Here is a 17695-nt window from a genome sequence, read left to right as displayed (position 1 = left end):
ATAAGCCACCTTCTTCCTCTTGACAAGGGATTCAACTTTCTGATAAACCACAGCTCCTGCACCTGACCACTTCTTCCCTGCCTGACAGGGAAGCTGGTCCTTGAATAAGCTCCACATTTCAATTGTGCCCATCCCCTGCAGTTTCCTTGCCCTGAGGTATATACCTATCCCTTTCCATCGCTAAAGTAAACGTAACTGAATTGTGGTCACTATCACCAAAGTGCTCACTTACCTTCAAATCTAACACCTGGCCGGGTACATAACCCAGTGCCAAATCTAAAGTGGCCTCATTCCTTGTTGGCCTGTCTACATACTGTGTCAGGAAACCCTCCTGCACACATTGTACAAAAACTGATCCATGTCAGTTTCCTGAACTATAGTATTCCCAGTCAATATTTGGAAAGTTAAAGTCCTCCATAACAACTACCCTGTCACTCCTGCTTTTTGTGAGAATCGTCTTTGCTATACTTTCCTCTGCGTCTTTGGAATTATTCAGAGGTCTATAGAAAACTCCCAACAGCATGACCTCTCCTTTGCTGTTTCTAACCTCAGCCCGTACTACTTCAGTAGACGAGTCCTCAAATGTCATCTTGAACTTTGTAGCTTTATCTTTTGTTTGTCTGTCTGCTTATAACTGTAGAATTGTAAACAGTTCCATGCTTGATTAAATACCTGCCTTTGGTCTCAATATCACTCAGAATGCTTTTCTGAAAAGAAACTCATATTTTACATATGAAGTCAGCTAATTGCCAGTTAACATTCTCACCAGCAATTCAACAGTGACTGAGCACCTATGAAAGGGGACTTTGCAAAGCGGTCTGAAAGAACATCGGCTGTACATTTACTTTCTGGACTCTCTAATTCACATGAACTAATCATAGTCAATAGATTTGAGGCTGGAAATTGATAGGTTGAATTTTAAGCAATTTGTAATGTTTACCTTTTCTCCTTTTTTTTTCTTTGTTTCTTGGATGCATGCATGAGTGTGTGTGTGTATGAACCATCCCCACATGAAATGCAGTCAGAAAACCTAGTTTGTTTTAACCCAAATTTGCTTTAACCCAGAAAACTGCTGAGGATCACTCTGTATTTGATTTTACAAACAGAAATTAGGGAAGCACACCGCAAGTTGTTTTTAAAAGGCAGAAGACAATGTCAAAAGAACAATAGTTGCCTCTGTTTTGGATGGAAGAGAGCCATCAGAATAATTTAATTCACCTCTTCCTCTTATCTGTGATATTTATAAGGATTTCATGCCAGTGGAATAAATAATCTTTGTTTTAAATTCTGTCTGTCTGCTTGACCCTCATATTACAGCTGGAATAATTACAATTAACCAATGGCAGAAGGGTGGATCTTAGACCCATCCACTATAGCATGGTATTAGGTTACAGACTTGAAATGGCTTCCGAACATCATACTTGCATCTAATCATGTACAGCTTCTGTATAAGCCCAAGACTATTTTCATTCTGTATTGGGGATGCTTTTCTACTTTAGCTCAGATTTTCTGGCTGTATATGCTTCTAATTCAGATGCTAGCTATCCCTGTACATGTCCTTGTCACCAAAGAGGATGGGAGATTGTATCATCACTATTGCAGGCTTTATCATGAGTTATTTGACAGAAAACTGATTAATGTTGCACCTGGAATGATCACATTACATCAGAAGCAGAAGGGTGGACCTTACAGTTATCAAAAATAACGTCATGAACCATAACTAAAGCATGGTCAATCTGATTCCCAGAATCCGTTTTAACTGATAATCGTCAACTGGCATTTTAAAAATGGAAACTTCTAAGATTACATTCAACATTGAGGCAATGTGTTAAGCTATCTTTTTAAGTGAATTGCTGTATTTCTTCCAGGGTGCTGTGATAACGCCCACGATGGACCACACTATGTCCATGCAGCCAGCCAGTATGATGGGACCTTTGACCCAGCAGATGAACCACCTGTCACTGGGCACAGCAGGAACAGTGAGTACTGAGATATCAAGTCACTTCAATATGAAACATTACATCTTCTAATAAGATATCTTGGTTTTAACTTGAGGAATATTATTTTAAAATGTATTGTATAGAACACAGTTAAGACTTTTGGAAGAAGTAACGAGTTGGATTTTGCCCGAGGCACTAATGATAAAAAATGAGCTAAAGTGCCACTTCATTAGTTATCATGACCAGTCTCCATTTTTCACAGACTAGTATAGACACAGCAAGACAAGCAAAGCCAAACTGTTTGTTGGACCACCAAAAACAACTTGCACTTATGCAGCAGTGAGCATAGTAAAATATCCCAAAGGTGATTCGCAGGAATATTATCAAACATGACTGGACACCAAATCATAGAAGGAAATATTAGAACAATGCTTGGACAAAGAGGGAGGTTCAAAAGGTGGATGAATGATTACAAAGACATTGTTAAAGGGATGTGTTAAGAAATGCATGTTGTTATGTCCAAGGAGACAACAGAAACAAGAGGAAGAGTTGTAATCACTCCAGGTCAGGGAGTCTCTTTGTGGTTGGCAAGTACAAACTGCTGGTGTATCAGGAAGCCAGCAAGAACCAACCAACTTAGATCTCTAAGCCAAGTGCGTTCTCTAGTGCACAAGAAACCCGTGTGGGGCAGGTTTGTCATTTAAATGATCTACTGCTTTACCACTGGATTCAAACATTAACTTTGTGTGCATGGGTTTTCTGAGGCAGCACGGTGACTCAGTGGTTTAGCACTGCTGCCTCACAGTGGCATGGACCTGGGTTTGAGTCCAGCCTCGGGTGACTATGTGTGTGGAGTTTACACTTTCTCCCTGTGTCTGCGTGGGTTTCCTCCGGGTGCTCCAGTTTCCTCCCACAATCCAAAGATGTGCATGACAGGTGAATTGGCCATGCTAAATTGCCCACAGTGTCAGGTATATTAGTCAAGGGTAAATCTAGGGGAATGGGTCTAGGGGGCTTACTCTTCAGAGGGTCGGTGTGGACTTTTTGGGCCAAAGGGCCTGTTACCATAGTGTAGGTAATCTAATCAATAGAACTTAGCAATTGAGCTGCCTCCCTTTGATTGGCTGACAGTTCTTGGCGGGTGAGTAATTCATCCTGCATTCCTTGGTTGCCACTGGTCTTTCATGTGCCTGAGTGGAAGATGATGTTGGTAGGCCTTACCATTGTTCCCTCCATAAGATTCGGAAGACTTGAAGGGGCTGTTTTCAACTTCTTTTGAGTGGAAAAGCTGTGGCAGTGGATCAGCCGATGCCCCCCACCCCCTTCAAACTGGTACAATCCAATGAATTTAACGGGTGGAAAATAGAATACAGTGTGCCACAGATAGCTAATCCAAATGGCGAATTTTCTGAGTTGGCTGAAGTTGAATATTATCATGGCATCTGTCTTTGTAGTCAAGTGGAGGAAAGCAATGTCAAGAAATTCATCTTAACATTTTGGAGGACAGAATTGAAGAAGGAAGTCGAGCCAAAAGTTGCGATTTCTGTTGAAATAGTGACTGCTACCACCAGGACACAGGATAAATTTCTGCCAAACTAACATTCAGAACATCTTTAAGTATCCTTCTACATACTGAGATACACTCGGGCTTCCGCAAACAACAGAGATGTGCTCATACCTGTCACAAAAATCTCTGTATGGAAAGGGGCAATAATAACTGCAGATGGAGACAGGATGTTCAACTGATGTTCACCGATCACCATCATTGTAACTATTGCTTGATTCATGGTTTAGTGTTTGCAATCTGCACTGCTTCTACTTCAACAATGACTGTGTTTATTTTGCTCTGCTCCAATGATTGTGGGTACTCTGTTCCCAGGCCAGCAATGACCATATTCACTCTGCTCCTGGTCCAGGATTGGCCATGTTTACTTGACTCTCAGTCCACCACACATCATGTTTGCTGATGATTTGCCTCCGTCTGACAGTTCTGCGCCTCAAAAGAGGTGTCAGAATGAAATTACAGCTCTGTATTTCTGAGGGGGTTCTGGTTGGAATCTTCTCTCAGAAATATGGAGCTCTTCTTTCATAATTTTAAAAAAAATGCAAGGGCTGAAGTGGCAATCTGCATGAGTACCACTTGGAGTCATAGAATCATGGAGATGTACAACATGGAAGTAGACCCTTCAGTCCAACTCGTCCATGCCGACCAGATATTCTAACCTAATCTCGTCGCATTTGCCAGCATTTGGCCCATATCTCTCTAAACTCTTCATGTTAACATACCATCCAGATCCTCTGGCAGCTCATTCCATGCATGCATCACTCTCTGCATGAAAATATTGCCCCTTAGGTCCCTTTTATACGTTTCCCTCTCAAACTAAAGCTATGCCCTCTAGTTCTGGTCTCCTCCACCCCAGGGAAACATCTAACCCATTTTCTTCTAAAGTGGAGTACAGTATTCTCCAGGGAAGTTCATAGGAATTAGGAGTGGGCGTAGGTAATCCAGCTCTTCGAGCCCACTCCTCTGTTCAACATGATCATGGCTGATCTTAACCTGGTCTCAACTCCATTATCATATCTGCTTCCCAGAGCCCTTTATCCTGCTTTTCATGTGGAATGTACCTGTTTCTTTCTTGAATCTGTTGATTGATTCTGCCTCCAGTGCACTCTGGGCAGTGAGGTCCACAGATTCAAGTAGTTTCTCCTCATCTCAGATTTGAACCTACCTCCTCTCACCCTTACCTATGACCTCTTGTTTTTGATGGCCGCTCAAGGCGGGATGTCTGTTCAATGTCCACCTTATCAATCCCCTTTAGTATTTGATATCAAAGGTCTCCCTCATTCTTCTGAACTCAAAGCTATTCAACTGCTCCTCATATGACAGCCCTTTCATCCCTGAAATCAACCTATTGAACCTCGTCTGAACTGCCTCCAGTGCCACTACAACTTTCCTCAGGTAAGGAGACCAAAACTGGACTTCAGGTGTGATCTCATTAACACTTTATGTAATTACAACCACACGTCTTTTATAATCCAGTCCTTTTGCAATAAATGCCAAGGTTCTATCTGCCTTTCTTATTATACACTGCAGCCAAATATCCACTTTCTGCCATTCATGCAGAAGGACACCCAGGTCCCTCTGCACTGATGCATTTTGAATCTGCTTCCCATTTAAACAATAATTTGTCCTTTTATTTTTCAAACCAAAATGGATAACCTCACCCTTATCCACATTACACTCCATCTGCCAGATTCTGGTCCATTCTCCTAACCTGTCAATATCCACCTGTAAATTCTTAATCTCCTCATCACAGCCTGCTTCCCCATCTACTTTAGTGTCAACCATGACCTTTGCTATGTTACACTCTGACCCTACTTGCAGATTATTGATATGGATTGTATATAATTGAGGTCAGAGAACTGAACCATGTGGCACCCCACCATTTACAATACATCATCTGGAAAAGGGCCCATTTATCCTAACCCTCTGCTTTCTGTCAGCCAGTCAGTCTTCTATCCAAGGCAAGCCAAAATTCGCCTTTAGATTTTTTCAGTGTCCAGTGAACAAATTTGGTTAGATCCACATGAGATGGGTTGAAAAGATGTTTCATATGAATGAATTAAAATAACTATTGCACTGAATTCAATCTCTTTCCAGTCAATAGCCTGACAATGAAATTGTACATTGTTTCCATCATCTACATTTGACATAATGCTTGATATTTTCAGAAACATCGTAGTTCATAGCCAAGCTGTCCTATACCTATTTAAAATAAATTCCTTTAATAAGTACTCCACCACACATGTTAAGTACTCTGGGTTCTTGCGAAATTTTGGAAACAAATGTGCCTTTGCAGATGGATATACCATCTCTGTTTTTATCTCTCTGGTGCATTGGAATGAGCAACTTCTTTCTTTTGGTCAGGAATTTTGATCATGTTGACAGTAGTTGAACAGTATCCATTGCTCACCTACGCTTTTTTTGTATGGCTGGCTTCCTGTAGCCTGTAACGATGAGATTCCATTTGGTTTAAACACCATCAGAAATAATGAGAAAGACTGTGCATAACTCTGAGCAGATCTAGCAGTAATTTACATTGTGCGTCCTCAACACAGTTAATCAATAGAAGCAATGGCCTTTTTAATTTTTCTCATTAGTGAAATGGATGATGCTCCAATCCATTAACAAATCTAATCCATTAGAGACGCCACATCCTGGTGATAGTTCAGTGGAGGTGATTCGGCAGTCAGCCAAAAAACAGCCCAGAAGTATGCATCATGGAGCAATGAAAATATCAGTCTCTCGGCAGAATGACAAGTGATCATTGCTGTGACATGATGTTAATGAATCCAAATTCAAAACTTTCTGAATATCACTGAAATTAATATTCAGACAGCACTGCTCCATTTAGAGTTGGATTAATTTGTAAACAGTAATGCTGGGGAATAGACCGGTGCTCCTCCAGACCAAATCATTCTTTTAAAATGTTGAAAAGCGACAACATTTCAGATTTGCAGATGGTATTTTTAGCATAACCTTTTCAGGGTTTTCAAGTTAAGCTTTGATTTGATGAAAACAATGTCTGTAGTTCTGCAACTTCACAAAAGCAGAAGACAGATGTGCAAACAGTGTGAAATTTTGGTAGATTTTCAGCCATACTACCAGAGAGTTGGATCCAGTGACAAAAGCAAAGCTCTTTCACTGATCCTCTGGGAGTTTCATTAATCTTCAATGAAGTTAGAGCAAGAACTTGGGGCCATAATTAAAGAGCCATTTATATTGGTCAAGATACATAACTGATGGGAATACAAGTTGTCTGTAGTACTGAGCAGGTTCACTCTCCTTCCAGAGTTGGAAAATGTGGTGCTGGAAAAACACAGCAGGCCAGGCAGCATCCGAGGAGCAGGATGGATCCTCGGATGCTGCCTGGCCTGCTGTGTTTTTCCAGCACCACATTTTTCAACTCTGGTACTCCAGCATCTGCAGTCCTCACTTTCTCCTAGTCACTCTCCTTCCAGTCCAGCATTGACCATGTTCATTCTCTTCCAATTCCAGCAATGACCATTAAAACAAACCAAACAACTGAGGATGTCAAGATATGAAATAAAATCAGAAATTATTGGCAAAATTCAGCATTTCCAGCAGCATCTATTGGAAGAAAGCAAAGTTAACACTGCAACTCTGATGAATATGTTAATTCTCCCCATCCAGGAATGGTCATTACTGCTCATGGTTGTGACAGAAATCAATACATTTTCAATCTGAAGTTTGAACACTCCATTGCAATGGTACTTTTTTTTGTTATGCCAATGAACACACCCAACTTGACTGGGCAGTGAATTTAAATTAGAGCATCCATTTAGCTGATATTATGCAGAAATTTGTTTACTGCATGTTTATTAAAAGTTCACACATGCACTATTTCATTGAATTATGATCCTACCTGATGTTATTAGCAGACAACTCTGATCCTAGACAGCAAGCAACTTGACTGATCATAATTTGTTTGTTTTGGTTTCATCAAAGTATAGAATCCCTACACTGTGGAAGCAGGCCATTCAGCCCACACTGACCCTCCGAACAGCATCCCACTCAGGCCCCCTCCTATCCCTTTAACCCTACATTTCCCATGGCTAACCCACCTAGCCTGCACATCTGTGGTCATTACGGGGCAGTTTTACGCGGCCAATCTACCTAACCTGCATGTCTTTGGAATGTGGGAGGAAACCCACACAGGTACAGGGAGAATGTGCAAACTCAACACAGACAGTCACTCAAGCCTGGACTTGAACCTGGGTCCTTTGCGCTGTGAGGCTGCAGTGCTAGCCACCGTGCCACACAGTAGTCTCTAACTGAGCTACCGCAATGCTGGTGATTTTGTTGCAACAACAAAACACAAGGTTATTACAAAAGAAACAATGATAAGATAGAATAATCCAAACTATTTACTCATAATAATTCAAAGATTCTAAACAAAAATTATAAACATAATCTCAAAATACTCCTTTATAAATTGAAAAGAAACATAGCAACTTTTGTAAAGTACCCCTAAAAAACCTCTCCTGTATATTATTCAGCATACCATTCATATAACACTCACGCTTTTAAACTGGAACTGCAATAATTTCTTCCTGAAGCTACTATACACTCCGCTTCACTGGATTCAACTTTGGGTAACCAGTTCCCAATTTTCATCCCAATGTTTCTGGCCTGGGACTAACACTAACCCTTCACTCCAATGTAATCTAATTTACTATAACTATCATTCTCTTTGCAGGAGCACTGCTTTGTACAGCTACCTTGTCTCTCACAGGACAAAACATTCAAAGTTAAAAGTGAAACTAGAAGTCTCTCAGTGATGGGTGTTTCCCATAAGTTTAAAAAAAGACAAGTCCAGGACAACGTCCAGGACATTGGAGGTCCCATTATTTACCATACTGGGTCATAACGCTCTAAGTAAAGAAAACCTAATTAGTGCAGAAAACCCATGCACTGTACAGTCAAGCTTCTAAAAGCTGCTTTGATAGAAATTGCAGGGATACAGAAATACTTAGAAATTAATTAACTTAAGGCAAACAGAAAAATCAAGTGGTTGCAAGCTCAACACCACCAATCCAACCTTACAGCAACTAACATTAAAGTTATAAAATATAACATCACAACACTTAGGTAATCTTCTGCAGCAGTATTTTCTGGTTGTTTAATATCGAAGCTGTGTGATGCCCGCTGTTTCTGTTGACTTAGCTCAATAGAAAATAGAGAAATGTTGAGGCGTGTCATAGTGAACACTCATTACCAACATCTTAAACTAACAACAATCTGCAATTAAAGTGTTTGACAGAAACCTGAAACAAATACAAAAGGTGCTGTAACTGCCCAAAAGGCTTTGGAGTATCTGTGCAGACAGAAAGAGTGTAATTTTTTCAAAATGGAAATGGATGTTTTCACAACTGGAAGAAGTGAACACAGAAATAGTCAACTCAAACATTGGTACAGTTTCTGACTCCACAGATGCTGCCAGACATGCTGAGTTTATTGAACAACAATTTTCAATATGTTACATCGGAAAATACAGAAACAGCATCACCAAGAGATCAAACTCTTCAAAACGAAATGCATGATTCCAAAATAAATCCTCCCTGGTTTCATGTGTGTTCCTCTGTTAAGTCACACAAACTCATTTTGAGTTTCCTTAAACTTGCTTCATTTCATTCACTCAGAGGTTGTCTCTGTGGTGGTCTGGTGCAATTTTATACAGTAGTCCATCAAAGGCATGAACACAATCCCAACATTACATTCTTCTGGCTGGTAATGCTGCTTCCTAAACTCCTCCTGCCTGGTCCTCCTGGTGGCTGCAGAACCTCCCTGCTCCTAAACCCACTGAGTTCTGACCTTTCACCCCTGTCTGAGCCAAGCTCTTGCTACTTCCTGCAGTTTTGAATAAAGTAATACCAGCAAATGAAACATACTGGTTCTCCACTGTTGAAGTATACAAGACCTGTCAGACCAGAAATTCTCCTTGACCTGTTTCACTGTGTTCTCCTTCTGGAATTTTCTCCAGGAACGATGCTATTCACTCTGCCTGCTCTGTGGTCAGGGGCATGGACAGGCATTACTCACCCAGTGCTGCTAGTTCCCCAGGCCCTGTGCCCCTAACTGGAGCACTGCAGGCCCTTGACATTCCTGATCTCTGGTTATTGGTACCTGATGTACCTCCCACCCAGGCCATTCACTTAGCTCCAATCCAGCAATGACTAGGTTCTCATGTTCTCATGGTCATTCCCATACTAAGAACAGAGTGAACATGGTCATTGCTGGACTCATTCATTGGTGGTCCTTTACAGATGAGGATGACTCTCTTCCACTCTCAGGGTGAGTCCATAGATGGACCAATACAGCTACTGCAGGCTCTGTTACACTTGGTGGTTGGTGAGAAGGGGTGGGATGGAACATTATTGTGGCTGCATGCTCCCTTCACTGTTTTCTCCTGGCTTCCACTTTTCCCCAACAGCAGGTCTCCAGGTGCGCTACGCCTTCCCGGATGTTCCTCCTCCACTTTGGAGGCCTTGGGTCACTGCTTCCCAGGTGTCTGTGGGAAGGCAGCACTTTGCCAGTGAGGCCTTGAGGGAGTGACTGAAGCATTTCCTCTGTCCACCTGGGGGCTCACCTGCTGCTTCAAAGTTGGGAGTAGAGCACCTGCTTGGGGAGCCTCATGTCAGTCAGGCTGACAAACTGCCCAGCATATTGTAGCTGATCAAGGGTGGTCAGTGGCTCAATGCTGGGGATGTTGGCCTGATCGAGGACACTGCTTTTGATGCATCCGCATTCCCAATGGATTCACAGAATCTTGCTGGACTAGGAGCAAGTGAATATGGTTACTCTTGGCAAATTACCACACTATATTAACATATCAGTTAATCACTGAAGAAACTCAAAAGACCCGATGGCATCTGTTGAGAGTTAAAATTTCAAGTCCAGTATGACTCTTCTTCAGAACTGAAGAGGACTGAACAGTAATAGGTTATGCTGGATAGGCTAATGTTCCCAAACTTAGGGAAGGCCAGATTCCAAAAAATATTAGGCCACTGTCTGAACTTGAGCTGCACCAAACAACTTACCAGCAAGTGGACTTGAAGGTCAGACTGTTGCTGTCACAGCAACCCTGGGTTAAGTGAGTGGGAGGTCAACCAAGCAGGGGGACAGTTCCTTGGGACATGAGCAGCAGGGAGGTCACAAGAGCCAAAAGAAGCACTGGGGACCAATGGTAAGGAAATGATGAGAATGATATCGGGAGCTGTTCACAACACATCAGATTTCTTCGAATATGAAAGTAAGGAGGAACACTTGTGTTATAGACTCATGGAGTCATAGAGTTGTACAGCACGGAAACAGACTCTTCAGTCCAACTTGTCCATGCCAACCAGATATCTTAAACTAATCTCATCTTATTTACCAGCACTTGGCACATATTCTTTAAACTCTTCCTATTCATATACCCATCCAGATGCCTTTTAAATGTTGTAATTGTACCAGCCTCCACCACTTCCTCTGGCAGCTCATTCCATACACATACCACCCTCAGCGTGAAAACGTTGCCCCTTAGGTCCCTTTTAAATCTTTCCCCTCTCACCCTAAACCTATGCCCTCTAGTTCTGGACTCCCCCAACGCAGAGAAAAGATCTTGTCTATTTATCCTATCCATGCCCCACATGATTTTATAAACCTCTGTAAGGTCACCACTCAGCCTCTGAAGCTCCAGGGAAAACAGCCCCAGTCTGTTCAGCCTCTCCCTATAGCTCAAACCCTGGTAAATCTTTTCTGAACCCTTTCAAGTTCTTCTAGTTTTCCTGAGTGGAGCCAACTTAGCAACAATTTAGTGCTGCAATGAGGGTGTCGGATGTGTAGCAAGCCCCACATTTCCACATGTAAAGCCTAATGGCTGTTTTCAGGGTAAATGTTTGCCGTATGGCAGCTGGGGTTCATTTGGCATACGTGTTCTGTCCACATTATAAGAGGTTTGTTAAGCTATTTAGCATCCAAAATGTAGGTACTACAAGCACACATTTCAAGGCCATTTTTTATCCTTGGCATTTGCTGACTTACCTGAACACAGCATGGCTAAGCATGCTCGAACTAAGGAGAAAAGTCAATATATGTTCCTTCCCGTAATGGATGGCCAGAGATCTCTGCCAGAAATCTAAAACTTGGATGTGATTAGCTAACTGCAGTGGCTTGCATGGTTGAGTAGTTTGATCAGACTCCATTCTAAATGAGCACATGAAGAATGACCCTAGCAATGGAGGCGTGGTGAACACCTCAGTGTGTCAAAGTTGATTCCAGTGTATGCAGCTGCATTCAGAGGTGAACACAGAAAAAGAAATGAGAAAAAAAAGCAAAGTGCAAATCAGAAATAAATAACAGAAGACCAAACAAACGGGTGAAAGGAGCTTTAACACGTTTTGTATTTAAACTTTGCAGTGCGTGATCGGGGAATTGTAGATTTTTTTTGTGAGTCACAGCTCTCTGAAAGGTCAGCTTAAAGTCGAACTACAAGTCCCAGGATACCTTGCAGCTCAATGATGCAATAAGTACTTTATAACTCAGAGCCACGTTGCTTGCTAATATGTTTTTCTAGTTTCATTTAACCTGGCATCATACATTAACTACTGAACAAGTACCCCTGAGTTCAATTCTCCACATTGTGTTATAGACCTTAAAAGACAATAGCCTATTATGCAGGTAAATTATGGATATTTGGCAGATGCGAGGCTCCTGTTTAAATTTAGATTCTCACTTTCTGCTTTGGGAGCTGGGGTCTGAAATGTATGAAAACTTGGCAGTATGCCAGCAGAATAAGAGAGGAAATGCCTGATACTTTTGTGAGCATTCAATTTTATAGTGCACAGGGTGTGCAATGTTTACGGCAACGTGAACTGGATCAGAGTTTATCTTTATGGGATCAGGCGGCTCTGTCTTTGCCATCCATTCTCAGTCCATCTCTTTCTTCTGAATGTTCCTCATTGTTGAAATTGTTTTTTTTTTGTATCTGCCAGCAGTGACAACTAAACAAGTGACGGATTTTCCATTTGTTGTTTCTTACAGTGAGGTGGCATCCAAGATGTCAAGGGAAATGTGGAGACAGTAGTTACTCCCTGCTATCTAGATTAAAACAAAGTAACATAAAGGAGAGATTTTATGTTGTATTATTGTTGGAACTCTGAGGAGTTTTTGAGTTTCCAACATGTCACACTGTAGTTTAGTTGACATGAGCCATTGGTAAGCTTCCTTGGGTCTGGCCTGGTTTGGCTTATATCCTTTCCAATAATAATTATAACACTGAACTATGTTGCCATGTATGGTTGTGTTGTGATTGGCAAGTAGTGAATTCAAATGCCCTTTTATGCGGTTGAAAGGATGTTGACCTATAAGTCTTCCTATGACAAAAATATAAATTACAAGATGGTGGCATCCTAAATGCTGAACAATATGATTTGATGTAGAATATCATGTGAGGTGTTCTAGGAGTGTCTTTTTTCTCCAAAACTAGAGAGGGATGATTTACAAAGAGCAGATCTTTCATGCATTCATCTCTTCCCTTCATAATTTGCTTTCCTCAGCAGTTTGTTACTGCAATATTGCCATAATCATGCATTTAAAATTCAAATAAGTCACAAGAATAGAAATCATTAATTTGCTAACAAACTGTGGAAATACTCAGAGATTGGATTTTGTTCAGCAATAACTTGGTGAGCAGCCCAGTATACAATACATTATACAAGAGAAATAAATCCAAGGAGGATAAAATATGAGGCTTCACTTCCAAATCCTGAAATTCAATGGGCTGGATTTTCTGAGGAATGCCAATCTTTCGCAGGTTGGCACTACAGATCTGGCTTTTTAACAAAAGAAGGGAGCTCCAGATCCTGGGAGGGGATTCTGCTCTGGCTTACTTCAGAAATATGGAGTCACACTTCCATTCTGACTGTTCTTTCATAGCGCAGAACTGTCAAAGGAAGGCAAACCAAGGTGAAGATGGCTGACAGGGCGAGGAGTCGGATCAGGTTCAGGACAGCAGTCGTTTGGGGTAGTCAAGCCCAGTCTAGCAGGGAAGGTGGGTCAGGGTTCAGACTATTGTCAGGTCAGGGTCTGGGGAGAGGTGTAACTGTAGGTGTGTGACGTAAGTATATGGGGTCAGTTGAACAATTAGTCAGGAGTTAGACTATGTGTTTGACGGTCTTCCTGAGTAACTATTTTATTTCATTTCATCAAAAGCTTCTGAAGTTTCTGATTTATATGAGGCCTTTCAGAGGGTTCCTGGTGTGGTGTAATTGCCGAGTGGAATTTTCAGTTTCCCAAGCAATTTCTTAGGAGTCAGCCACATCAGGAATTCCACACGGTCCCCATCCAAAATTCTCATCTACACTGGAATAAAAGCTGTTTGGCCAGTGGAAAATCCAGCTAATACATGTAAGTATAGATTGGACTGAGGTAGTAAAGCTGAAATCTTTGACTTATTCTCTCCCTTCCAATTTATTGTGCATCAAGAGCAAATCTTAGTGACTTCTCCCTGGGATCTTTCATTCAATACCTTCCTGATGAGATCCAAATCTCTGCAGGATCTTATTGAATGGAGGCAAGCTGCTTCTTCACAGGCAAGAGAGAAAACCCAGCAGGCAGTTCAGCTGCATCTGCAGTTCTACTCATGGTCAACTGCAAAGGAACTTTGGCAGAGAAATCAGAGAACAGGTGTCCTTTCTGCATTCCCAACTGGGATGTGATGTGTGTTGCAGATGGTACATGTAAAAGGCATAAATTAATCTGCAGAAAAGGGACAAGTATGATGTATAAATAGATTGAAGAAAGTAGTAGCACACTAAAGATCACCATAGATCAGTGAAATGAATAGATACACTGCCAAATTAAATTTAATGTATAGAAATGTGCAGGGAACCATTTTGATAGGAAGAATGAGGAGAAACAACTTAAACCATACAGGATAATTTTAAGGCAGCTTTTAAACAGTGAAATGGGGGTGCACGTATGCAGATATTTGAAGGTGTTAAGACAAGTTGACATGGCTATTTACTAAAACATACATGATCTTTAGCTTTATAAACAGAGTAAAAAAGCTAGGACATTATGGTAAACCTTTATGAATCATTAGGCTTTAAGTAGAGGAGTTTAAAAAGGGTCTCAATGGAATAGATAACAAGAAACTGATTCCAGGAAGAAATGTCCTAAAGGACACTGATTAATAGTAATTAGCAAGAGAGCTAGAGACAATTTAAGCAGTTTTGTTCTGCAAAGCATTGCCTCTAACCTTAGGAGTTAATTGCTCAGTAGTAATAGCACTAGACTCATCATCCCAAGACCCAGGCTGATGTTTGTTGGCGTTACTTCAAATCCCACCATGGCAGCTGTTGGTATTTACATTCAATTAATAATTTTAGAATACTAAGGTAATCTCTGCAATAATGATCATGATAACTATCACTGTTTGCTGTAAAAAGCCATCTAGCTTACTAATGTTCTTCGAGAAATCTGCCATAGTTACCTGGCCTGGCCTGCGTGTGATCCAGATCCACAACAATCTGATTAATCCTTAAGTGGTCTCTGAAATGCACCATAACTCAAAGGGATGGTGCACTGGCAACCAAACCCCACTATTCCTGGACTTGTCAAAAATTGGAAGAACTTTAGCCAAGCTGTCCAAAGTCCCTAAGCTACCTGACTGATGAAACCAGGTTAAAAGGAAATGCTCACGAGGTTTATGTCCTTAATAAGAAAATGACTGTATTTTGAACAATATGTCTTTAACTAATGGCAAAAGGTAAATGCAGCATGGGTTGATACCTGGGACTTCAATGTTGTGGCCATTTCAGAGACATGGACAGAGCCAAGACAAGAATGGTTGTTGCAAGTCCCAGGATTTAGATGTTTCAGTAAGAACAGAGAAGATCATACAAGAGGCATTGTTAGTCAAGGAAGGTATTATGGTTTGCAGAAAGGATGTATGAGGACTCATCTACTGAGGTAATATGGGCTGAAGGTAGGAACAGGAAAGGAGAGGTCACCCTGTTGGGAGTTTTCTATTGGCCTCCGAACAGTTCCAGAGATGTAGAGGAAAAGATAGCAAAGATAATTTTGGATAGGAATGAGAGTAACAGGGTAGCTGTTATGGGGGACTTCAACTTTCCAAATATTGATTGGAAATACGATAGTTTGAGTACTTTAGATGGGTCAATTTTTTCCAGTCTGTGCAAGATGATTTCCTGACACAGTATGTCAACAGGTCAACATGGGGTGAGGCCACATTAGGTTTGGTACTGGGTAATGAACCTGGCCAGGTGTTAGATTTGGAGGTAGGTGAGCACTTTGGTGATAATGACCACATTTCTGTTATGTCTACTTTAGCGATGGAAAGGGAAAGGTATATAATGCAGGGCAAGAGTTATTGCTTGGGGAAAGGCAGTTATGTCGCAATTAGGCATGATTTAGGATGCATAGGATGGGGAAGGAAACTGCAGGGGATTGGCACAATTGAAATGTGGAGCTTATTCAAGGAACAGCTACTGTGTGTCCTTGATAAATATGTACCTGTCAGGCAGGGACGAAGTGGTTTAGTGAGGGAGCCGTGGATTATTAAGGAAGTTGAGTCTCTTGTCAAGAGGAAGTAGGAGGCTATGTTAGGATAAGATATGAAAGCTCAGTTAGGGCATTGAGAGACACAAGTTACCCAGGAAGGACATAAAGAGAGAGCTAAGAAGAGCCAGGAGGAGACATGAGAAGTTGTTGGCAGGTAGGATCAAGGAAAACCCTAAAGCTTTCTATTGGTATATCAGGAATAAAAGAATGACTAGAGTAAGATTAGTGCCAATCAAGGATAGTGGTGGGAATTTGTGCATGGAGTCAGAGGAGATAGGAGAAGTGCTAAATGAATATCTTCTGTCAGTATTCACACTGGAAAAAGACAATGTTGTCGAGGGTACTGAGATACAGCTACTAGACTAGACAAGATTGCTGTTCATAAGGAGAAGCAATTCTGGAAAGTGTGAAAATACATAAGTCCACTGGGCCAGATGGGATTTATCCTTGGATTATCTGGGAAGCTAGGGAGGAGAGCCTTTATGTCGTCATTGTCTACAGGAATAGTGCCAGAAGACTGGAGGATAGCAAATATTGTCCCTTTGTTCAAGAAGGGGAGTAGAGACACCCTGATATTTATAGACCAGTGAACCTTACTTCGATTGTGGGTAAAGTATTGGAAAAGGTTATAAGAGATAGGATTTATTATCATCTAGATAGGAATAAGTTGATTAGGGAAAGCCAACACAGTTTTGTGAAGGGTAGGTTGTGCCTCACATACCTTATTGAGTTCTTTGAGATGGTGACCAAACAGGTGGATGAGTGTAAAACATTTGATATGGTATATATGGATTTCAGTAAGATGTTTAATAATGTTCCCTATGGTAGGCTGTTGTACAAAATACAGAGACATGGGATTGGGGGTGATTTAGTGATTTGGATCAGAAGTTGGCTAGTTGAAAGAAGACAGAGGGTGGTGGTTGATGGGAAATGTTCATCCTGGAGTCCAGTTACTAGTGGTGTACCGTAAGGATCTGTTTTGGGGCCACTGCTGTTTGTCATTTTTATAAATGACCTAGATAATGGCGTAGGAGGATGGGTTACTAACTTTGCGGATCACACTGAGGTCAGTGGAGCTGTGGATAGTGCTGAAGGATGTTGTAGGTTTCAGAGGGACACAGATAAGCTGCAGAGCTAGGCTAAGAGGCGGCAAATGGAGTTTAATGCGGAAATTCACTTTGGAAGGAACAACTGGAATAAAGAGTACTGAGCTAATGGTAGGATTCTTCGTAGTCTAGATGAGCAGAGAGATCTCGGTGTCCATGTACGTACATCCCTGAAAGTTGCCACCCAGATTCATAGGATTATTAAGAAGGCATAAGGTGTGTTAGCTTTTATTGGCAAAGGGATTGAGTTTTGGAGCCATGAGGTCATGCTGCAGCTGTACAAACTCTATTGCGGCCGCACTTGGAGTATTGCATACAATTCTGGTCACCACATTATAAGAAGGATGTGGAAACTTTCAAGACGGTTCAGAGGAGATTTACTAGGAACTTGCCTGGTATGGAGGGAAGGTCTTATGAGGAAAGGCTGAGCGACTTGAGGCTATTTTCATTTGAGAGGTGATTTAATTGATACATGCAAGATAGTCAGAAGGTTAGATATG

General features: G+C 41.4%; 1 protein-coding gene across 7 annotated transcripts in view; it reads left to right on the top strand.

The window, feature by feature from the left end:
• The window catches only part of rbms3 (RNA binding motif, single stranded interacting protein), a 1363226-nt gene that overhangs the window by 1326448 nt on the left and 19083 nt on the right, over positions 1-17695 (top strand). For all 7 annotated transcript variants that reach the window (XM_060824630.1, XM_060824631.1, XM_060824632.1 and 4 more), the window contains one exon: positions 1869-1979. In XM_060824630.1, the coding sequence (XP_060680613.1) occupies positions 1869-1979 (111 nt within the window). The remainder of the gene's footprint in view (positions 1-1868; positions 1980-17695) is intronic.

This window comes from Hemiscyllium ocellatum, chromosome 5, assembly GCF_020745735.1.
Source record: "Hemiscyllium ocellatum isolate sHemOce1 chromosome 5, sHemOce1.pat.X.cur, whole genome shotgun sequence".
Classification (NCBI taxonomy): Eukaryota; Metazoa; Chordata; class Chondrichthyes; order Orectolobiformes; family Hemiscylliidae; genus Hemiscyllium; species Hemiscyllium ocellatum.
The sequence above is the reverse complement of the archived record's forward strand: the minus strand, read 5'-3'. Positions and strand labels throughout refer to the sequence as shown.